The sequence below is a fragment of the Phodopus roborovskii genome, unplaced genomic scaffold (assembly GCF_943737965.1).
Source record: "Phodopus roborovskii unplaced genomic scaffold, PHOROB, whole genome shotgun sequence".
NCBI lineage: Eukaryota > Metazoa > Chordata > Mammalia > Rodentia > Cricetidae > Phodopus > Phodopus roborovskii.
In genome coordinates, this window is record NW_026126469.1 from 6,633,939 (window position 1) to 6,657,908 (window position 23,970).

The 23,970-nt window shown below is 43.8% G+C and overlaps 1 protein-coding gene and 1 pseudogene across 3 annotated transcripts in view; both read right to left on the bottom strand.

Annotated features, from left to right (window-relative positions):
* The window catches only part of Abcc5 (ATP binding cassette subfamily C member 5), an 85,992-nt gene that overhangs the window by 22,266 nt on the left and 39,756 nt on the right, over positions 1–23,970 (bottom strand). For all 3 annotated transcript variants that reach the window (XM_051191141.1, XM_051191143.1, XM_051191142.1), the window contains 11 exons: positions 14,581–14,705; positions 14,396–14,468; positions 12,734–12,937; positions 11,683–11,826; positions 8,499–8,601; positions 6,087–6,271; positions 5,499–5,645; positions 5,118–5,247; positions 3,204–3,357; positions 2,994–3,122; positions 505–691 (listed from right to left, as the gene is read on the bottom strand). In XM_051191141.1, coding sequence (XP_051047098.1) covers positions 505–691; positions 2,994–3,122; positions 3,204–3,357; positions 5,118–5,247; positions 5,499–5,645; positions 6,087–6,271; positions 8,499–8,601; positions 11,683–11,826; positions 12,734–12,937; positions 14,396–14,468; positions 14,581–14,705 — 1,581 coding nt within the window. The remainder of the gene's footprint in view (positions 1–504; positions 692–2,993; positions 3,123–3,203; positions 3,358–5,117; positions 5,248–5,498; positions 5,646–6,086; positions 6,272–8,498; positions 8,602–11,682; positions 11,827–12,733; positions 12,938–14,395; positions 14,469–14,580; positions 14,706–23,970) is intronic.
* On the bottom strand, positions 8,913–9,359 carry LOC127226964 (40S ribosomal protein S23-like; annotated as a pseudogene).

The window sequence follows — 23,970 nt, forward strand, 5'->3', positions numbered from 1 at the left end:
AGATGTGAAGCTGTATAACTTCTGAACCACCTACTTTACCTCAGCCTGTTTGTAGCAACCACAACAAACGGGGATTCCAATCTGTGAACAACTATTAAAAATGCTTCCAAGAAAGGGACATAAGAGACAACACTGTGGGCTGGAGAGAAGGCTTCATGGTTAAGAGCACTGACTACTCTTCCATAGGATCTAGGTTCAATTCCCAGTAACCACGTGGCAGCTCACAACTGTTTGTAACTCCAATTCCAGGGGACCCAATGCCAATGGCAAAACACCAACCAGTGAACTCAAGAAACTGAGGCAGGCAGATCTCTGAGTTTGAGACCAGCCCAGTCTGCATAGAGAGTTCCAGGACAGCCAAGACTACACAGAGGAACCCTCTCAAAACAAACAAACTATGTATTTCTTTAATATACACAGTTCTTTTATATACACAGGTTATTTTAATTCTGGATTCCACCCTGCCCCCACTTTCCCAGTCAAACGCCTGCAGCCCAGGCTGACCTGCACAGCATAGGAGATGGCCAGGCCTGCATAGGCGGGGGGAATCTGCCCATGCATGAGGACGATCATCAGCCCAGTGGTAGTGATCAGGGCAATGCTGATGAGGTCCAGCCGCACTGCCAGCCACCTCATTGCACAAGTGAATAAGAAGAAAGGAGCTTGGTTGTCATCCAGGAGCTCCTGATACCTGTGAGGAAGAGAATGGCAATGGACAAATAAAGTACCACACACCCAACTCACAGGCTGATAGCAAACCCTTAGTGGACCAGAGTGCAGGGCAAGGACTTTCTGGTCTTCAACCAAAAGAATGGTATGGAAGCTTCAGAAACACAGGCCTCACATAAGAGGACATGGCAGGAAGTATGGGGGTGGGGGGGAGCTACCAGACTAGGAGAATGCTGGGAAGAGGAAGGCAGAGAGGAGCCACTAGGAGATGTCATGTAGCTACCAGGAAGATAGGATTCCAGGCATTCTCCAGTAAGCCAAGACCATGTAGAGACACATAGTTTAATAGAAATGGATTAATAATTAAGAGAGCTAGCGAATAGAAGCCTGAGCCATCAGCCAAACAGTTTATAATTAATATAAGCCCCTGTGTGTTTATTTGGGACTGAAAGGCAACACGACCAGGTGGTACAGAAACTCCGTCTTCAGTTACCCTTTGAGAAATACTGAAACCCACATTAGAGACGTTAGGGAGGTCAGGGGTGGGAGAGAAGCCTTTAATTCTAGCGTTTAGAAAGTGGCGGCAGGTAGATCTCTGTGAATCTGAGGTCAGCCTGGTCTAAATAGAGTTTCAGACCAGTAAACATAGTAAGACCATGACTTAAATACATAAACTAGGGGCTGGAGAGATGGCTCAGCAGACTGTTCTTGTGGAGGAACTGGATTTGGTTCCCAACACCCACAAGGCAGCTCACAACCATATGTAACTACATACAGTTCCAGAGGACCTGGTGTCCTTCTCTGGGAATCGTATGTGTGATCCTTGCACATATACAGGGTACATAAACTCATTCAAACACACACTCAAACACATGCACGCATGCACACACAACATTAAAAAACAGAAAAAGAACTGAAAATGTGAGGGAGAAACATCTACCACATGAGAAGCATGGACAAGGAGGCCGAATCCAAAGGTTTACACTGAACTTTAGAGAACTGTTTTAGGTCCGGGGTGATTTCCTCAAAGCTGGAGGTTTCAAAGGCAGACTGCAGAGGTAGTCCAAGACCAGAAAAAAGAAACTCTCAGAGTAACGGTAGGATCAGTGCTGAGTATGCGGACACACTGCCGCAAAGGAAACTTGTTTCCCACGGCTACAGAGCCAAGAAGCAGTGAGCTGAAGCACAGCAGGAAGGAAACAGGCAGCATCCGCCAAGGGCACATGATACAGACACATGACACAACCCTGCAAACGCCAGGTGCAGCAACGGGAAGCAGGGTGCTGGAGAGAAGCTCTGCTAGGCACACGTGTTTTCCTTTGAAAAACAAAAACCACTTTTCTCCTTACAGTAAAATATAAAATCTTCAGGAAAAAAAAGGTAATTAAGAAACAGAAGAAGGGGCTGGAGAGATGGCTCAGAGGTTAAGGGCATTGACTGCTCTTTCAGAGGACACAGGTTCAATTCCCAGCACCCACATGGGCAGCTCACAACTGTCTGTAACTCCAAGATCTGATAGCCTCACACAGACACACATGTAGGCAAAACATAAATGCACATAAAATAAAAATAAATAATGAAAAAAAGAAACAGAAGAAGAAAATATAGAATTCCAAACATTAACACTGTACCAATCCTCCCCATGAAAATACTTGTATAGGTCATTATCTTAAGTTAGGGAAGTCTTTTCAAGGTCATTTAGAGTAATTTTTCCTAACCTAGTCTCCTCTACTATTTTCATGAAAAATAATTTTTATTTAATAGGCAATATACACATTATTTACTGAGGCAGGGTCTCTCAGTCAAACTTATGCTGATATGGCTAGTCTACCTCACCAGCTCACTCTGGGATCATCTAGTTTAGCCTTCTAAGGTTCACATTACAGGGGCTGCCATGCCATGTCCATCTGACAATTATAATTTCATGGGTTCAGGGGATCTTGACTCAGCCCTCACACTTGTATAGCAAGCTACATAGCCCCCTGACATTTTAAAAAGCACACTACAAAAAAAGCCAGTCTTTTTCTTGCCAATCTCTGGGTACCCAGTTCCTCTTTCCATAGACAGCTACCGTTTCTTACATATCCTTTCAGAGATATCTAAATATACACACACATTCTCAAAGGGCAGCCTGTCATATATTCACATTGGTCCTGATCTGTGTTTCTGTCATCTCATTTTCTCAGAAAATCATAGACAGTTGGGTTGCATCAATAATACCTTTTTGGAGGAGTTTTCGGATCCCAAGCTCTGGCCTTGAATAGCAACTGTAACAGTTGAGATGCCAGCTCCCCTTCAAAACCTTTGGCCCCAGCAACACTAACCTGTGTAGAAACTCCTGCCCTTTGTTATAGGCATGGATGGTGGCAAGGCCCTGTATGCTGGACGTGATGTGTGAGAGGAAAGGAGACTGCGTGATGTTGTCCAGGCGCTTTAGCTCACGAATCAGGACCCTGTGAGAGAGTGGGCTCTGTGTCACAGTAGGAGAGGAGCACCTCTGGCCTCATCTCTGACCCTGCATACATCCTGTTTACCTGGAGACAATATGTAGAACTGAGAAGAGGATGAGGAGAGGCCCCACTGCCACAAGGAACCACGGTAAGATCCCTGTGATCATTCCAACACAGAAGAACACCAGGATCACATTCTGGATGAACATCTCGGCCTGGAATGGCAGGCGCACATCCACTGCAGAAACCATGAGAGAATAAGCATCAGACTCTTGAGATCCACAAGCAAGGAAAATGAAGCTAAATAGTTTTTAAAACATAAGGCTCCATGAAATTCCCAAGGTCTGTGATAAATCTTAAACAGTTTTATCAAAAAACATAAACTCAGTTGCTGTTGTTTTATTGTGAATGGTCATCTTCTCCATCGTCTGGTTCTGGCTCAGCTTTTCCTGCTTCTTCTGAACTCTCCCCTCTACAAAGTATTATATGTGTATAGAAAATACTTGGAAAATAAACAAACCAAAGAGAAAACAACTATCATCTATGCTCTTACAACACAAGAAAAGTTCAAGCATGTGTCAAGCATGTGTCAGCATGAGTACAGAAGGCTAGAGAGATGACTCAAGAGGTTAAGAGCACTGGCTGCTCTTCCAGGGGTCCTGAGTTCAATTCTCAGCACTCACATGGTAGCTCACAACCATCTGTAATGAGATCTGGTTCCCTCTTCTGGCCTGCAAGCATACATACAAACACTGTATACATAATAAATAAGTAACTCTTTAAAAAAGAAAGTGTACTGAACCTTCAACAGCAACATCTTTAACTCTTTTTGGTTACTTTCCCTACACCCCTTTCTTTGGGCAGAGGTATTTTCATGAAGACACAGCTATATCACAGGCACTGCTGGTTTTCTTTCCTTCTTTTTTAGAAAGAATCTTAGTATAAAGCTCAAGATGGCCTCAAACTCAAAATCCTTTAGCCACAGACTACTGAACCAGCAGTTCAGTAGTGTGTGTGTGTGTGTGTGTGTGTGTGCGCGTGTGTGCGAGCGTACATGCATATGTATGCATATGCATTACATATGTGTATGTATGGTCACAAATGTGTTCATACCTGAGTATACATGTGTCTGCAAATGTGCACAGTGTACTTGCATGTGTGCAGAAGTACAAACATGTTACACACCAGTTCTAGTACTGTGTCCGCTCCTGGATCCTTTTACTTATGGGCATAGCCTTACATTGGCCTACTGACTCCTGAACCAAGTTCCTCCTATGGAACTGACTACCATGCAGTAAATAAAAACACTAACTTGGGAGTCAAAAGATCTAAGTCCAATTCCCAACTTGGTCAGCTAATAGCTATTTGATCTTGGGCAAATTACTTAGCCTCTTTGGAAATAACCTTGGGTACTTGATAGTTAACACAAGAGACAAAGTACATAAAATACCCGCTGTTGTCTGCTACATCACCATCCCTCGGCAAAGGTCAGGAGGCAAAACTATGTTTTGCACGATAGAGAACTTTGTGTTCTGGTGCAGTGCAGCCCATGCTGCATGCAGAAAGCACACCAGAAGCTGTAGGTGCACTCTGGAACTGCAAACTGCTCTTCCAAAGTCAACCCTCTCTGACTTTACACTCAGGTCAGATAGGCAGAATGAAAACTAAAAACATTCCTGATGTGACCGCCAGGCTCTGTTCTCAGTCTCAGGAGAGACAAAGCTGCACATTCTCTTTTTATTTTGGGAGTGTGGTGGCACCCAGGAAGACTAGAGGCAGTGGGCACTGGTTGGACTCCAGAGCATAAAAGAGAGGACCAGCCTGCTTCAACTAGATGATGAGACAGACTTCCTTAGGGGAGGCCTTACCCTCTTTGAGGAGCAGATGGGGGGGGGGCAAAAGGAGAGGAGGGAGGAGGAGCTGGAATTGGAACATAAAATATAAATTAATTAAAAATAAATGAGCCACCATTTAAAAATAAAGACCAGTGAGAAATACCTTCATCCATGTCTTTGGAAAACCTGTTGAGAATCCTTCCTGTTGGTGTAGTGTCAAAAAACTTCATGGGGCTCCTAAGGATCCTTCGGAAAAGCTCATCATGGAGCCGGGAGGAGGCTCTCAGTGTGCCCTGGGGGACAGTGATGACATGATCAGACCTGGGTACTCAAGGAAGGCCCAATTTCAATTTCTACTCATGCAGGATGCCCATTCCCAACACCAGAGAAGTGTGGTCAGAAGCCACAGGTGACTAACAGGAAAAGCCCAAGACTAACAGGGTCCAAGTTGTTTTATCAGGGCCACCCAACTGCACACATGCCTCACCAAGCCTTTCAAATGATCTGGGGAAAGAGGTACACCACCACCCACCCACTGGTATACCTTGACAAAGACAACTCCTCGAACGGCTTTCAAGATCAGCATGACTGCCATGGAGAGGGCGTAGATGCTGGCATAGTACTGCATGAAGGGATTGTCCTTCATGCTGTCACTCACATAGCTCCTGTTTCCTTGAAATACCGTGGTGTTCTGTTTGGAGGTAAGGTACCATGGGGTGAGATTCCTGAAACACCTAGGTCACTTTGAGCTCAAGGAGAAAAACACAGGCAAAGACCTAGGACCTGGTCATGGCAAACACAAGGCAACCATGCTACCCACTTCTCCTTTTATTAGTGGGTGAACACAAAGAACCTACTTGCTCTACACAAGTGGTCAGGGACTTTTTTTATTCTGTGAGACTACATTAAGCACCCTTCTTCCCATTTGGGAGCATCCCTGCTCATTGCTTTCTCTCCCTTAAATTATCTTTTAACTGATACACAAAACAAAGTTACACGTATTACTGGGTTGTCCCATGATGCTTCTAGTGCTCTTTTTAGTGAAAACTACAGGAGTTCCCCAAGAGCAGCCAAGGACTAGGGAGACAGGACCACATCATCAGACAGAGCATTCAGCAGCCAGTCACCTCACCCCACTGCCTTGCTTGATCCAGTAGCTCAGCCACCAAGTGCTGAAGGCAGTGCTGCCCACATTCAGCATGAAGAGGGCCATGATGACCAGGAAAGCCAACGGTCCCCCTGCTGCCTGGATATAGACACCATAGACTGACCAAGGCACCGAGCCTTGCCCTTTGTCTTCCATCTGCACAAGTTGTCCTGGGAAAGAGAGAAAGAAACATGGCCTTAGAAGACAGTAAAACTGTAGGGAGCGGTAGGCGTGGATGAGGCACTACACTTGGCCCAAACAACTCATCTATCCGAGTTCAGTCACAAAAACCAGCTTTGGAAAACCTAATTGGCTAGCTAGCCGAGCTATAGCCAAATGAGGGAATTGGGTAAATTACAGCCAATTACATTGTTTTCTACTCTAAACTTCTTTCTATAAATGTCAGAGCACACTGATGCAGAGATTTTCAGAACCTATGGTTTGGCACTGTCCCCAGTTGACTCTATTCCTTTCACTTATGTGGGATATTTCCCTTTTAAACTAAGTCATAGACACAGCAGCAGAATAACAGAAACCATAGCCTCAAAGATTAGAATTACATCCTCTTTGGCTGGACATGGTTGTGCCCACCTTTAGTCCCAGCACTTGGGAGGTGGAGGCAGGCAGATCTCTGAATTGGAGGCCAGTCTGATGTACAAAGTGAGCGCCAGGACAGCCAAGGCTACACAGAGAAACCCTGTTTCAAGAAAAAAAAAATTACCTCCTCTCTATCAAAACACTCACTCACTGAACATTTCTTCAGCATAAAACACTCACTCACTGAACATTTCTTCAGCACAATCTACAAGATAAAGCCACATATATCCTTTCAGAACCTCACTGAAGATAGTGTCACAGTGTGGGGGACAGGCCGATGAAACATAGGAGCATGTACTAAATGCAATAGCAAAACCTATTTCATTCCTCCTCAAGGCTGAAGGCACCAAGATTAGGCCGTTTTCTTAAACCTCCATTGATAGCTAATATTATGCTTTAAGTTTAAATTACTGTGCTCAAGAAGACTATGAAACAAAAATTGACTCTAACCTAAAAGCTTCCCTGGGTCAAAGACAGATGCTTCCTGGAATGTTAAGGGCCATCCTTGTCTTGTACAATTTTAATGGAACTGTTGTTTATGCAAGACAATTTATGCAAAAGAATGGTCATAATGTTAATCACTGCTTCTGCTTCTGTAAACAAAGCTGCTTGTTCAAGATAACCAGGACACATACATGCAAGACATGTGCCTGCTAAGGACTTGTGCTTGCTAAGGGCTTGTGCTTGCTAAGGGCTTGTGCCTGCACTTAAACAGAATGCAACCTTCTGATTGCAGGATGTATGCCTGCACACAAGTGAAATGTAACCCTGTGTTTCTTTGCCTTTATAAACCTATGATTCTTTGTGAGTTGATGCTACATCCTTGGCATCTTGAGTTCCAGATGTAGCCCTAGATGGTGAGTATCTAAATAAAATGCCTCTTTGTTAAGAATTATTCTTGGTCAGACTGGTGAATCTCTGAATGACCCCAAACCGTTGGATTCCAGGAAGAACAAAACCTCACACCCAGGAGGGTAATTACCCATACAAGCAGGGCTGTACCATGGACCTGAAGTGACCATGGTGTAAAAACCAGACAGGTCCCCTCAAGAACCAGGACAAGGGTGGGCAAGAACCCCAGGACTGCACACCACTAGTCTAAGTTTTCCCTCTCTGTAATAAAAAACTCATGTCAGGCTCTTGAAGGTGAACTTGTCGTCACTCAGTCCCTCTTCCCACAGTAGCCATGCTGAATAAATGTCCTTCCCTGGTATACTTGGAACTGGTGGCTGAACTGTCTATTGGTGCTGCCAGAACCCAGGCTTTTGTCCTAAACATTCCAGTTACTAGGTAAGGAGGTGACTCAACCAAGAGATCACCACATTTCCTTCTGATTTCAAATGTGACATGTGCTTCAAATTCACAAACATGAAAATGCCCACATTGCAGCAAATAGGTTCTAAGACTCAAGATCTGGACAAGAAGTCCAAGTAGGAAAACTGCCACTGGTAACTTCTCTGCAAATAGCACCAGGACCAAGTAACAAGCATGCCAGTCTAGCAGACTTCGAGGACGAGGCACACTGGACACCCAGCTTTAACTGATATTTGAATTCAAGCATAGTGGTGACTGGAAGGAAGAAAAGAAGGAGAAAGGCTCATTCAGGATGACTCAGCTGTAATTATCCACAACTGACTCCACCCTTTGTCTGCAGAAAAGGCAAGGATCAAAGTTTATGTGACTTCCCTTGTTTGGGCACACCCAAGGGCCCTCACTTAAGTGCCACATGAAATGGCATGGAGCATCATCCATCTCCAGGCAGGTTGTTCCTGATAAATGACAGACAACAAATGTCCTTACCTTCCTCTGACTTCGCTGCCTTCTCCTTCTTCACTGACCCTTGTTTGGGGCCTTTGTCTTGTGATTTCTTCTGTGAACCACTAGCTTCTTTTTTTGAATCAATCTAATAACATAAAAAAAAAAAAATATCTCCAGTCATAAGATGTTCAGATGAATGTCTACAGGATACATACCAAAGAACCATTCACTGAGCTAGTAAAATAAATTAAAGGCACAACCAAGTTCTTATTTATTTTTAATTCCACGTTTCTGTGACTAACCTGAACAACTCTGAACTACTCAGCTTTGTGAGTGGCTGTTTCACAGGCCAGATGCCATGCCTGGCACCTACTTTCTTAAGAAAGTCACCTACAATAATCTACACTAATTTCTTTTTTTTTTTTTTTTCAGAATATGAAAATTTGTTGCTGTATTTCCACTGTTGAAATTTAGGATCTTGGCCTCTCCTTCATGCCTTTGTACAGGGCCAAAAGGGACACGCTGGCTACTTTAACAACCTTAAAGCGGACTCCAGGAATTATCACCTACAGCATGACCTTTTCCACCAAACCCAGCAACCAGAACGTCATCATTTTCCTCAATGAAGTTCAAGCAGACATCATTGGGCATGAAAGCTGTGATCTTCTTGCCGTTCTTGATGAGCTGCACCCTGACACACTTCCGGATAGCAGAATTTGGCTGTTTGGCTTCAACCCCTACTTTTTCCAGCACAATCCCTTTTGCATGAGAGGCACCTCCGAAAGGGTTGACCTTCACAGCTGTGCCCAAGTGGGCTTTCTTGTATTGTTTATCATGCGACTTCTGGTCCCGTCGGTGGCATCGGAGCTTCCTGGCAGTACGGAGACCACAGCACTTGTCCATCTTGCCAGTGCCACGGGCCCAAGAGAAAGAGAGAGGCCTCTACACTAATTTCTTATACTAACTCAATCCCTTTAATCTCTAGAGATCCAGATTCCTAGCCTGTTAGTTCACTGACATTTATTCACCATGAAGCCATTCAAGACCTAACCTCCAAAACTAGGTTATTGTTAATATTATTATTATATCAATAATAATTACATTATTACATAATAAATAATAACTTATATAATATATCTTATATCATTTATATGCTAATATAAATCAATACTATTCTCCAATTTGTCCCAATGATTAAGTAGCACTAGAGTCCCTTCCATGTCTGTCTCTGACCAGCCACATACTCACTCAAATCCAGAGATGTCACCATTTCTCACTGCCACTACAGAAAACCCCAGACTTCTCTGCTTGCTACTGTAGGATTCTGGCCCTAAAACTGTCAGTTCCTGTCTCTCTCACTAGCTCCCATGGCTCCTACTCTCCAACTACACTTGATTTCATGCCGTTCCTTAACCATAGTTCAAATTCTCACTGCTGTATCTTAGTCCAGGTTAAGTCCCCTCCTCATTCCAATCTCAGTCATGGATGCCCCTATTCAGGTGGGTTCAAACATTACGCCTTTTGAAGGTGACTTACATGCCTCTGCAATAAAGCTCACGTGCCCTCAGTATTCTCTTATCACACTGCAGCATCTGGTCAGAATTGCCTGTAAGAGCATGAAAACACTGCTCTACCCTGCAATACCTAACTGACGGCCTTCCAAGACAAGGGTGAGTTCTCACACAGGGTTATCCACTACTTAGTGCCTACTGCCAGAACTACCCAGAACAGGGCACAGAGGTAATAGATAAGCATTGCAAACAAACCAAAACAAACACCACCAACTAAACCCATTTAATGTTCTCTAAGTTTCTGCTAGATCTTTAGAAAATTTCCTCCATATAGGACACTGAATTCAATTTTACATGACATATGCCCAGCCGGCTTACCAATTTTTTCTAAGCACATGGTGAAAATGTAAAACTATGAAGTCTAGATAGAGCTGTATCTGGAACAGAAGCTGGGGCTCTGGATATATTTAATGCACTGCATGAGTAAACACAGTTTAAAAAGATATTACCATCTGTGGGTCACTTACTGGGGGAAGCATACTACATATTACTTAACACAACTGTAAGTAGTCAATATTCTGTGTGTGTGTCAGAATATATATGCCATGGTGTACATGTGCAGGTCAGAGGGCAACTCGGTGGGTTCTGGTGGGTTGACTCAGGTGGCCAGGCTTACAAAGCCAACACCATTACCCACTGAACTATCCTGCTGACCTATAAATGACATTCGGAAAGGATGCTTCCCAGCTAAACAGGCTAGCTGTTCAGTATCTACCTACCCTTTGCTCCTTGAACAATTCCACATTTTAGTTTCTCTCCTTCTGATTTTCCCCTCTAACTCTACAGTGATGAGGCAACAATCTGGGGAGTACAAAACTTCCCAGAAGCCATAGCAGAAACCTGGATCAGAGTGTCTCTATGGAAGTCACTGGTCATCCCAGGAATGCTGGAAGTCTATCAAACAGCCTAGCAAATCAGTTATGTGAAATCATTAAAGTGAAACTCTAAGACATGAAAGCGGGTCCCCGCAATGGCCTTTCATTCTGTGTCAGTCTCAAAAACAATATGGTAGCTTGAACCCCAGCCTAAGTCACTCTCGGGAACCCAGGAAACAGGGACACTGTCAGGAAGGAAGCGCAGCCTCTGGGACTGCTCTACACATGCCCTGCTCAGCCTAGATCAGTGCCTTTGTGAAGCCATGAAAAGCTGGCCTCTGGGAGCTGCACAGTTGGGCGGGCACAAATACAGAGAAAGATGGGAAGACATCCTCCTCACCAGGAAGCTGCTCACCTCGGCTGAGCCTCAGCTTCCTCCTCTCTAAGGGAGAGAGAATCGTATCTGGCCACATAACTCTAATAAAATGTCTAATGGAACGGTACCTAAAGGACTTAACCGACCAGGCACCTAAGTGCCAAATCCGGATCCAAGATACCACAATGATTTCCAAAGATAAGCAGCATTTAACTCCCTTCCGACACCTTGTTCACGTGTACATGCAGAGAGAGCCTCACACTGCTTTAGTCTGAGCTTAAGGAGCCCAGTTGAGAACACACACTAGCACACAGTCTCTCTAGTGCTCGCCCACAGGTGAAACAGCACAACTCCTCGTCATGGGGACACCGCAGGCACAGAACTCATCTGCGCTGGCTCTTCCTGCTTCACTGTCATCCTGTCCCCTATGTAGAAACAGGACACATAAAGCCGGCAAAGCTTACCTCAACTGGGGGTGTCTCTCCCAGCAGCAAGTTATTAAAAATAGTAGCATAATCTCCATTTAGATTCATCAGCTCCTCATGGGTACCTCTTTCTGTGATGCTGCCCTCTCTCATGAAGATCACTTCATCACAATCAACAAGGTACTGGAGACAACCACAAGGACAACACAGAATTGCTGATATTTATGCAAATACATGAAAATGGCCTTTCTTAATTTCGGTTTGTCTCAACCAGAGATGGATTGCTGCCCATTTGACATGAAGATGTTTTAGACCATCACTGGCACAGAGTAGCTCAAGACCTGACTGCACAGAGCAGACCACTCCCCGACTCCCACCACACAGAGGGACTAATCCTCAGAAGGACAGCCTCTGCTTTAGTTCACTGCACCCTAGGACATAGGCCACTCAGTATTTCTTATGAATTCTGAGGGTGGAACTGCACAAACTTCCCATTAAGTTTCAAATCCTGGTTGAGCCTGTACTCAGGAGGAGGAGGAGGTGGCTGAGACCAGCCTGGTGTACAAAGCAAAAGCCAGGTCAGGGGTATATAGTGAGACTCTGTCTCATACAAATTAACTAATTAATTCAAATCTTCTCACTACATGCAGAAGTACACAGAAGTCACAGTTTTTCTGAAGTGAGAGGGGAAATGGGGCCCTGAATTTAACTTGACAATTAAGAGAGCAACAGCCTGAGATCTCTGAGATGGCTGAGATCTCTGACACGGCTGCCTTCATGGACTGATGGAGGGGAAGCGCAAGCTGTGCTGTTGTCTCGCCTACAGACGCTACCACCATGCTTTTTACCAGACTAAGCCATTCCAGACTCTACACCTAGTTGCTATCCTTTCACTTGCTCATCTGCATGTAGACCCGGTATGTTCCAGGGACCCCTGATTCTGATGGCAACTGAAGAACATTGGTCAAGAGGCTTTTTACTGAGGACATGAAAACAGCTCTAGTAATCTCTTGCTGTCTCAGAGATACCCGGCCCAAGCCCACCTCTTTATACCAAGCCTACATGAGCAGCCTAGGAGAATGTACCATACCTGCAGCTGGTGTGTAACAAACAGAACTGTCTTAGACTTAAGATGCTTCCGGATGGCGCTGTTGAAGATGTGGTTGCCTACGTGCGCATCTAAGGCACTGAGGGGGTCATCCAGGATGTAGATGTTCCTGTCACTATACAAGGCCCGAGCAAGGCTGATTCTCTGGCGCTGTCCACCACTCAAGTTGGCTCCTCGTTCTCCAATCTATGAGCCCAAAAGCAAAGGGAAGCCTTGATCTTAAATCCAGAACAGAGATTAATAATCACCCCAGTCATATTTCCTCTCCCTACCTGAACTGACTCTTGGATTCCCTGCCTATATAAAATGCCAGTATGTTTCTCCTAGAGACCAGAGGAGCCTCATCCCACAACCATCTAAGTGCCAATCAGACCCACATGGGGCTTTGAACTGCCCAGGTCACTCTCTTCCACAGAAACTAAAACAAAATGTTGAAAATCCTTCATCTCTGCCTGAAACTCTTCAAGAACCCTGATATTTAAAACAATGAGGACATTATGCCTTTTTCTGCACTGTGCCTGCTTGACTGTGGTACCATCTCTTGTGGGAAACCCCTCCAACCTCTTCTTATTCATATCTACAGAAAGGGGCTCTTTTTATTTTGTGCCAATTTACCTGGGTCTCTTACCCCCTTAACTATTTAAGCTTCTTCTGCACACACACACACACTACGGTCCTATTCCTTTATGGTTCCAATACCAGGCAACTGCTGCACATGTCACTGGCACACACAAGAACAAATGAATAGGTCAATCATCAAATGGTACTCAGTTTTCTGTTTTGTTTTAAAAATGTTATTCTTAGGGGTAAGACCAAGCAAAACATGCTATCAATCAGAGGTTCCCAAACTTGGTATGTACCAGAATTATCTGTAGAGCTTATTAAAACAGATTGCTCATGAGTATAATGCAACAACATGCATTTTTAACAAGTTCCCAAAATGATACTAAAGCCACTGAGGGGCGGTGAAGATTTTAGAACACAGGAACTATTAAACCATCACCAAACCTATCTGATTTGATGGTTCAACTGGAGTCAATTCAACAAAGAACCAGACACAGGGCCTGCTCAGGACAAAGGAGACAGATTTATTCTAAGAGTCTCCTTATCTAGTAGAAGGCAGATGAAATGTGGGAAAGAAACTCAACATGTACTTGCTTGACTTGCAGTTTAAAAATTATTTACTCAATTCTTTCCACCACCACCCCATACACCTCACAAAGGCATCTCACAATACAGCCTTGGAACTTGCTATGCAGACCAGGCTGGCTTCTACCTGCCTCTTCTTCCCAAGTTCTCAGATTAAAGGCATACACCACCAAGCCCTGCTAAAAATTATTTAAACAGAGAAAAAAAAAAAAAACTGTTTGGAATCTGAATGGGATATGCTTATTTGCATGACATATTCAGGCATAATCATTCACTAGTATTTAGGTATGTAAATATCTAAAACAGGCAGTGTTGATATTCTTGTGATCAAGAAATGCTTTACTAACAAATGGTTCATGAAAGCAAAACTTCCTACGTGGGTCTTTCCTAGGAGATGCCCTCCTGGGAAGGGATTCTGGCACGTCCTTGTAAAATTCTGCAAAGCCCTCCCTGCTAACAGTGTATGGCAGCTTGCCAGGTGCAGAAGGCTTGTACCTCAGTCAGGTCGCTGTTGGGGAGAATGGCCAAGTCAGGTCGCAGGCAACAGCTGTTCAGCACCAAGTTGTATCTGAAGAACACAAAGTAACAGAGAATCAGGGACTTGTTTAAAAGAAAAGATGGGGGCTGCCTTCTCTCACACATGGCCAAAGGAAAGATGGCAGAAACCAAACCCATCTTACCTTTCTTCATCAAATTCTTTGCCAAAGAGAATGTTGTCTCTCAGAGTGGCATTGAGGATCCAGGCCTGCTGGGCCACATATGCAAAGGTCCCACTGACTGCAATGCTGCCCTCTAGAAGTGTCATCTAGAGAGACAGACAGCATGCAGTGGCGTGAGTTAAGCATCACCCTAAGCTAACAGACAACACTTCATACTACCAGTGGTAGCTACGGGAGTCTAAAGCTTTGGCCACTTTGTAGGTGGCCACACCCCTTTGGGCATGGATGGCTTCAGGCAGAGGGAAATGGGAAGAGAAAAGTTTGATGTGGGGCTTCCTTTTGTGTGTTTTTTTGTTTTTTGTTTTTTCTCTTGGGTCAGCTGATCCGTTAGGAAGGGCAGAGAAGTGCCCCAGTGGTTCTTTATATTTATCTGTGTAAGTGTTCCCTCATAAACACCCATTTATCAGTTATCTTGGCTCTAGTGGAATCTTTACACTGATGCCTTCACCACTTCTAGGATTTTCTTAGACTAAACTCCAGACCACACATTGTTCTAAAGAAAGCAACAAAGAAAAAGTTATCCTTATTTAATAAGAGATGGGAACCTAGCATAATTCACAACACGACTGCACACACACCCTGCACTTGGCAATCCATGGCTGTGTCGTACTCTCTAACTGTAAATTAACTTCACTATGAAAATGCAACTGTGGTGGCTAATCTTGACTACATCTGGAATAACTAAACCCCCACGAAGCTGGGCACACCTGTGAGGGATTTTCTTGCCAGGAGCATTTGCTGTGAGAGGACCCACCCATGCCAGGCCACACAAGCAGCCCACATGAAAGGACATGGAAGAAACAGCTTTTACTTTTTGCCTGCTTGCCCTCACTCTTGTTGGGAAGTCCATCTATCCTGTTGCTGAGGCACTCTTTCACTGGTATTAGGACCAATTTCTCTGAGATTCCAAAACAGACAGAAAACGAGCTGGGTCATCCAGCTTCCTGGACTGAGTAACTATTAGATTCTTGGCCTTTCTATTGGGGATACTCACTGTTGAACTAGTGAGACCTCAGCCTGGAAACTATTCAAATAAACTCTGTGTGTGTGTGTGTGTGTGTGTGTGTGTGTGTGTGTGTGTGTGTGTGCGCACCCACACACGGGCACATGTCACTGGCACACGCATCTGATACATGGCACTATGTTGATAAATTAATAAATTGATCATCAAATGGTACCTGGTTTCCTGTTGTGTTTATACTCATTTATTTGTTATACATACACTTATTCTATCAGTTCTATTCCTCTAGAGAAGCAAAACTAATAGATTATGGTACCATGAATGATTCTAGAAAAACAGAACTATAAGGATGAATTCTCAAGTACCTGGAATTGGCTTTCCAATTCACCAATACGTACAGTTATTTGACACCTCTCCTAGAAGCATAGAAAGACTTAAAGATCTATGGTGTGAACTATCGGAAGAACGTATCAGATAAATACATTTGATTATCCTGATTCACCTACTGAAAAAAACAGCGATTTAGTGACTCAATATATAAAACTTTGGATAATTTGTGGAAAAACCTAGGAAAACAATGATGCTGGTTGGTTACTTCTAGCATCTCTGGTTAAACTGGCAAAGAAAAAGAATGACCTTAGTGACACAGTTAACAAATTTCTAGCATCTCAGGATACAGTGCACAAAAAAGAATGGCCTCAGTAAAGGACTGACTGACTCTCCATGTGAACAATCTAAAAGTCTAAGTGTGCCCTGGAAGAGAATCCAAGCCACAGTTGTGGGAAATCAAATCACAACCCTTATTATAAGATTAGCTGACTTAACACAGAAATTCAAGTCTCAGCCTTGGAGGCTATCCATGGTCAAGGGCACTGACTGTTAAGAAATGGACCCTGTAACTTGGATGGAGATGGGAAGGGGTCAGGACTTGAACATACAAAGGCTGAGAACTTGAACCCTCAGATTATGAAGGATTTATCTCACCTGAGGAAGCCATCTCCCTCAGGAGAGGATGTTCCCCACCTCTACCCCTGCAGTATTGCCCTTTCCTACTCTGCCTGGGGAATCAATCTTATGATGTCTACAGAATGCCATGCCCTTCCCTGAAGGAGATGTCAGGGAAGTGCAGAGGAGGTAGAGAGTAAAGTCCACAACGAGGTGTGCCACACTCCTAACGAGCTTAGTGAGTTTGCTAATTCATTCAAGCAGAAGTCTGGGAATGGATTCTTAAGGGTGTGGGGGATAATGGTGGAAGGAACATAATCAGGTTGAGTTTTTGAATATGGAAAGACTGACGGGATTCTAGGTTTAATAAGGGAGTTTAGAAAGTGTGCCAAGCCGGGCAGCAGTGGCCCACATCTGTAATCCCAACACTCGGGAGGCAGAGGCAGGCGGATCTCTGTGAGTTAGAGCCTGACCTACGGAGTGAGTTCCAGGACAGGCTACAAAGCTCTGCACAAAGAAACCCTGTCTCAAAAAAAAAAAAAGTGCCGAAAGTCCATTCAATTGACTGGCTGGAGCATTTTTAATAAGATGGCCTGTTGAAAAGAGGTCAGAGATCAGAGATGCCCAATACCCCTCCACTTACTGAAGAGATTTGAAGGCTCAGGAAATCGCAATGATTGTAATCTGTGTAAAACCTAATCCTCCTTAATGGAAAGGACAAGAAGACATGGCCAGCACTGATGCTATAAGATACATAATGTTGAAGGGGGTATTAGGTCTAGAGTGTCCCCCCCATGGCAGTGCTGGTGACAGGTGACAATATCCAAAACAAGACTTTGGTCAGGTGAAAAGATAAATTGTTACTGGATAAGCAAAGGAACTTCTATTAAACCATCAGCAATATTACTTAATCTGTCCTCCAAGGTCAACCACCTCAGACAAGGGTTACCTAGCTCCTGGTCATGTCAATCTAAATAGCTTGTATCAGCAAAAGGGCTCCCACCCTGCTGAATGTCATGTAAAATTTGCTCTTTTGGCTTTCAGTTCTTCTGCCACCATCTCAAATAGCCTGGGCAGTTCAGTTCCCAATTAGTCTTTCTTTCTACCCATGGAGCAGTGCAGTTCAGTGGAATCACTGCAGCCCTGTGTACAAGGCCACCTGCACACTTGAAGAGCTCTGTCATCATTGTTTTCTTTGTGGCACACCTTAATGATGGGAGATGTCATTCTGTATATGTTTCTCATACTGGTTAATGAATAAAGCACTGTTGGCCAATTGGAAAGGAAGATAGGAGGGAGACAAGGAGGAAACAGGAAGTAGTAAGGAGGAGTCAGCATGGAGAGACTGGGGAGACAAGATGCCGGCCCCACTGCCTGGTAAGAAGACCACGTGGAAATACATAGAAATGGGTTAATAATTAAGACAGAGCTAGCCGATAAGAAAATAGTAACTGGCCAACAGAATTATATCTAATACAGTGTGTTAAATGGGGCTGGCGTGGCGGCGGGACAAGACTAGGCAGCAGGAGGAAAAACTGTACTCGTTAGACCTTAGGATTGGAGAGGCTGCAGTTCACCTGGATGAAATGAATGCAATGAGCTTATGCGGCCCAGGAGTAACAGAGGCTATATGGCAACACTCAATCCCCAGAACTGCAGTGATTGTAGTTTCCATAATGGCAGCCCAAGCAAAGTACTGAACTTAATAACCTGACAGTGACAGTCAGCACAAGCAAAGTGGCTTTTATGGAGGCATGATTCATATGATTCTATAGTCTCCAAGACAGAAATCATTAAAAAAAAGTCTATTATGTTTTTGTTTAATCTGTATATCAAAAAAATTCCCAAACAAATAGAGCCCACGTTTGATCATAAAATAGGGAGTCTCAGTCCATGAACCAATTTCCAGACCTGAAGACATTTTGCAAAGCCAGAACCCTGAGACTGAAGATCAGCCAAATCCTTGATTGGTCCTCAAGATCCCTTGAGGAAGGACTGTGATAAAATATCTAAGAGTTTACTGTCAAGACTTTCTTCCACCCTTCCCCCAGAGGGACCTACGGGCCTTTTCACGAGGCAAACCATATGCTGGGGAGAAGAAATGGTCACACTTTCTAGGTGTACTGGATACGGGTTCTGATTGATACTAATTCTGGAAGACCACAAGAAACATGATGGCTATCCAGTTTAAGTAAGGACTTTGGAGGTCACGGTTACAGTAGGACTAGCGGATCACCAAATTCTATCTGTAGTAATTTCCCAATCCCAGATTGTGTGGTTGGGATAAATACAATTAAATTTGGCAGAATCCCCACATTTTTCCATGACCTGTGGAGTGGCAGCTATTCTGGTCAGAAAGACCAAACGGAACATATTGGAGTTGCCTCTGCCACGGATAATTGTGAACCAAAATCTACAGCCCTGAAAGAATGACAGAAATAAGTACCACTGTTCAGACACTGAAAGATCCAGTGGTGGTGGCTGCCACATCTCCCTTTAGCACTCCTATCTGGTTAGTGCAGATCATGGAGAATGACTGTTTACTAAAACTTTTAAGTAGTGACCCCATTACTGCTACTGTACCAGATGTAGTGTCCTTACTTGAGTAGATTAGCACATCTCCTGGGACTTGGTATGCAACTATTGATCTGGCAAACACCACCCTTTCCCCTGTACCTGTCCATGAGGACCACCAGAAGCAATTAGCTTTTAGATAGTAAAGCCAAAAGTACACTTCACAGTTTTACCATATTAACTCTCCAGCTTGGTTTCATAACCTAGTTGGAAGGGATCATGATTATCTGTCTCTTCCACAAAATATCACACTGGTCCACTATACTGATGACATCATGCTGATTGGACCAAGTGAGCAGGAAGGAGCAAACGCTTTGGACTTACTGGTAACACATGTGTACATCAGAGGATGGGACATAAATCCAACCAAATTCAAGGGCCTTCTACCTTAGTGAAACTTCTAGGAGTCCAGTGGTGTAGAACACGCAGAGATATCCTTCCGGGATGAAGGGTAAGTTACTGCATCTGTCTCCTCCCACCACCAAGGAAACAGCAAAATGTCTAGTGGGTGTGGTGTTTTGAATGAGAATGACCCCCCCCATAGGCCTACATGTTAGAATGTGTGGTCCCTGATTAGTGGAACTGTTTGGGAAGTATTAGGAGATGTGGACTTGTTGGAGATGGTACCTTGCTGGAGGCAGGCTTGTTGGAGGTGGTGTCTGGAGTCAGGCTTTGGAGTTTCAAAAGCCCACAACATTCCCCTTTACCTCTCTGCCTCATGCTTGTAGATCAGGACATAAGAACTCAGCTAATGCCCTACCACTATGCCTGCCCACCTGCTGCCATGCTGCCTACCATGATGGTCATGGACTCACCCTCTGAAACTGCTGTGAGCCCAAATAAACTGTTTCTTCTATAATCTACCTTGGTCATGGCATCTCTTCACGGCAACAGAAAAGTGACTAAGACAGGGGCCTACTTGGATTTGGGGACAGCACATTACTCCTCAAGTGGGTGTTACTCTGGCCCATATACCAAGTGATTCAGAAAGCTGTTAGCTCTGAGTGGGACCTGGAGCAGGAGAAGGCTCTTCAACAGGTCCAGGCTGCTGTGTAGCCTGCTCTTTTGCATGGACCATATGATCCAGCAGACCAGATGGTACTTGAGGTGTAAGTGACTGGCAGGGATGCTGTTGGGAGCCTTTGGCAGGCCCCTGGAGGTGAATCACAGAGGAGCCACCTTGGTATTTTGGAACAAGGCTCTACCATCTGTAGTGAGATAGTCCTTCTGTGGCACTGACCATTCCCTATTAGGGGTCAGAGCCATGGGCGGAAGTGACCTGTGGAAGGAAGTCGGAGGGAGAGCTGCGAAAAGCTCTCTTGCTGGCGTGACTCGGACAGGAGAGGATCGGGAAGAATTTCCTGGTGTTCATCTGTCTAGGTTGTAAGTTATTTCTCCCCGAATAAACATCTATTCGGCCTATTTGTTTATCCTGATCCTTATTTAACCGCGATATCTGGTGTCAGAAGCGGGATTAGGATTTTCAGGGGACCTGGGTTTCACCCAGGCAGCAGACGCCACTCCCCTCCCCACCTTCCCCAACAGGCAGGGTTTAACCAGGTGGACTCACCACAGCTTTGGGACATTTGCCTCTTCCTTACAGCAAAGGAGATCTTTGCCGCCAAAGCGGACCTGAGAAGGCACTCACCGCTTCTCATTTTTTTCCTATTTCCGCACTGCACTTTGCATTCACGCAGAGCCGCTGGGCACCCACTCTGCTTGCGAGTTTTCCCGCCCTTAGTCTTGCGTTCCAGCAATTCTACAAGTCTCCTTTTAACAAAATTTCGCTTGCCATAGTTTGTTAAGAGCTATTCTACAGGGACTGGAATCTGAAGGATCGTCTGCTGCCGGACGATATTTGGCAGTACACTTCTAGGCAGAACCGGGATCAGACAGGCTCGGCGGCTAGGCGCTATTTGGTGGCACACCTCCAGGCGTAACTACCACAAGCTGAGATCTACAACTAAAAGCATCAAAGTTCCAGGACAGCAGAATTACACCTAAGGATATTGTAACATCCTTTGCAATTTAAGCTGATACAATATCTGAGATCAATTGTTCTATAACTATGGCAGATAATTTTACAATGCAGAAATTTAGGAATTGTTTTACTTCATATATAGAAGGGATTTTAGCAGAAGAAACTTATGACTGGACCAATATGTACTTTTATTTTGTAATAGCAATGGCTTTCATCATTAACATGATATTCTTAAAGAAATGGTTTGAGATTACAGCAAACAATAAGGAACTTTTACAAACCATAGGAGACTTAGAAACATGGATTAGAAACATTGAAAATGATAGAATTCAAAGCATAGAAAGTATAGAAAGAAAGGTTCAGAATATTGAAGATGGCGTTGGAGAGCTGACAGGTAGAATTTGTTTCATGTCAGATACCTTAATAACCAGAACAGAAACAATGCAATGCATTAACATGCTAGCAGAAACAGCTCGTTCCTGGTCTGAGGAAGCTACTAATAAGTTTAAAAAACTGGAACATCAGATAGAAAGACTAGATGATAGAATCTCTTCCATGTCTGAGGATAATGGCAAGCTAGCAGATAGAACATTGTTTCTGGAAGGCAGTTTACACAGATAATATCTAAGGATGAGAAGATTAAAAACATGGAATCATTTGTAATTGGAGAAAGTAAGAAACTGACTGATGCAATGAAGTCTCTAGAAAGTTATTTGATTCAAGAAGTTCAGACACTCAAAGAAACAATGGTGAACAGATTTCAGGCTTTAGAAGACCTTCAGTCTGATACATCAGAAGAAGAACTACAGGTAACAGGGCATGAAAAAGACTTAAAATTTTCCACACCGTTTAGGGTCGGGGAGCTTTCCCTGTATCTATTAATGAAAAACCAGCAACGAAAATCACCCAAAAGGTTTCATTGCATATCAGTGGGAACCAATACGTATGAAAGATTTAAAAGGTATAAAGGAAGCAGTAGTCTCTTATGGCATGCACTCACCATATGTGAAGCAATTAGTAGAGTCATGGGCATGGAATAACAAGGTAAACCCTAAGGATTGGGATCAATTAATATCAGCTGTCCTTAAAAACTCCTCTCAATTAGAATGGAGGGCTTTATGGAGAGAGGAAGCAAAAGCTCTTGGACTTCAGGGCTTAAAGAAAGGTTATAAAACTCCCCAAGATAAAATTCTTGGTGAGGGTCTCTATGCTGACCCAGAAACCCAAGCTGCCTATGATGAACATATCTTGTCTCTATGCAGTACAGCAGTTTTGAATGCTTGGGATAAGGTTCATGAATTAGGAGAGAGGATAGAACCCTATACCAAGATAAGGCAAGGACCTAGAGAACGCTTTAGTGTCTTTCTAGAAAGATTATCTAGGGCAGTACAATTAGAGGTAGCAGACATAGATGCTAGGCGAATACTCATAGAATCTTTAGCTTACAAGAATGCGAATCCTCAATGCAAACAGGTACTTTGGCCTTTAAAAATGTGATCAGCACCCTTGGATGGGTCCTATATACAGGCAACATTGAGTATAATGACAATAAGACTGAATCATGGGTAGGAGAAGCCATCATATCTAAAGGTCAGAGAAGACATCAAGATAACAGAGTTCCTTATTATGGTGACTTAGAAGCTTGGGTAAGAGAAGCCATCTCCAAAGGTTTGAAGAGATATAAACATGTCAGATGTTATAACTGTGGTAAGATAGGACATCTAAAAAGAAATTGTAGGCAAAACTTCCCTAGAAATAACACTCCCAGGAATGAATCAAACAGAAGGCCTCAGCCTCCTGGGTTATGTAGAAGGTGTGGCAAAGGCAGACACTGGACAAATGAGTGTAGATCGACCAGAGACAAGCAAGGAAACCCTTTACCATCGGGAAACTCCTTGGGGGGCCTCTCGAAGGACCCCACATCACAAGTGGTCCAAACATTCCCAGTCACAGTGGAAGACAATCTCCCACAGGACAATTAGATAATTCTGTGCCTATTATAAAAACTCATACCGCTCTGGATGACAAACTAGTGACGGAAGTTGAATCAAACATGACAGAAGGAAATAAAAAACGTATATTTTGGCAAATCGCTATAAATAGTCATAGGCCTAGATTGATAGTTAAGATGAATAATAGACTGTTTGACGGTCTCCTGGACACAGGGGCGGATGTAACTATCATATCTAATAAATCTTGGCCTCGAAGATGGCCCCTGCATGAGGTAAATGTTCAATTCTTAGGGATTGGAACCCTGTCTCTAGTAAAACAAAGCACGAGATGGATTGAATGTATAGGACCAGAAGGACAGAGAGGGAGGTTGAGACCATATGTGGCTGATGTAGTGATAAATTTATAGAGTCGTGATCTATTACAGCAATGGAATACACAGATTAACATTCCTCTAGTATTAGATAGGAACCATAAACGACATCATGATTGTGGACAAAATATTATTAAGTACTATACAAGACAGATACCAAATATCCAGGCTGTACAAAAACAGAATACAAGTGCTGAACAAACAGAGGAACCAAAAGCCCTACCTTTAAAATGGCTAACAGAGGAACCTGTCTGGGTAGGACAATGGCCTATGACCTCTGAGAAGTTAGAAGCTTTAGAAAGCCTGGTTCAGGAACAGCTAAATGCTGGACATATTGAGGAATCAACCAGCCCTTGGAATTCTCCTGTATTTGTGATCAAAAAGAAATCTGGTAAATGGAGAATGCTTACAGACCTGAGAGCCATCAATAAAGTTATCCAACCAATGGGCTCTCTACAGCCTGGAATGCCCTTGCCTTCTTTGATACCCAAAGAATGGCCTATTATAGTTATTAATTTAAAGGATTGCTTCTTCACTATACCTTTACAAGAACAAGATAAAGAGAAA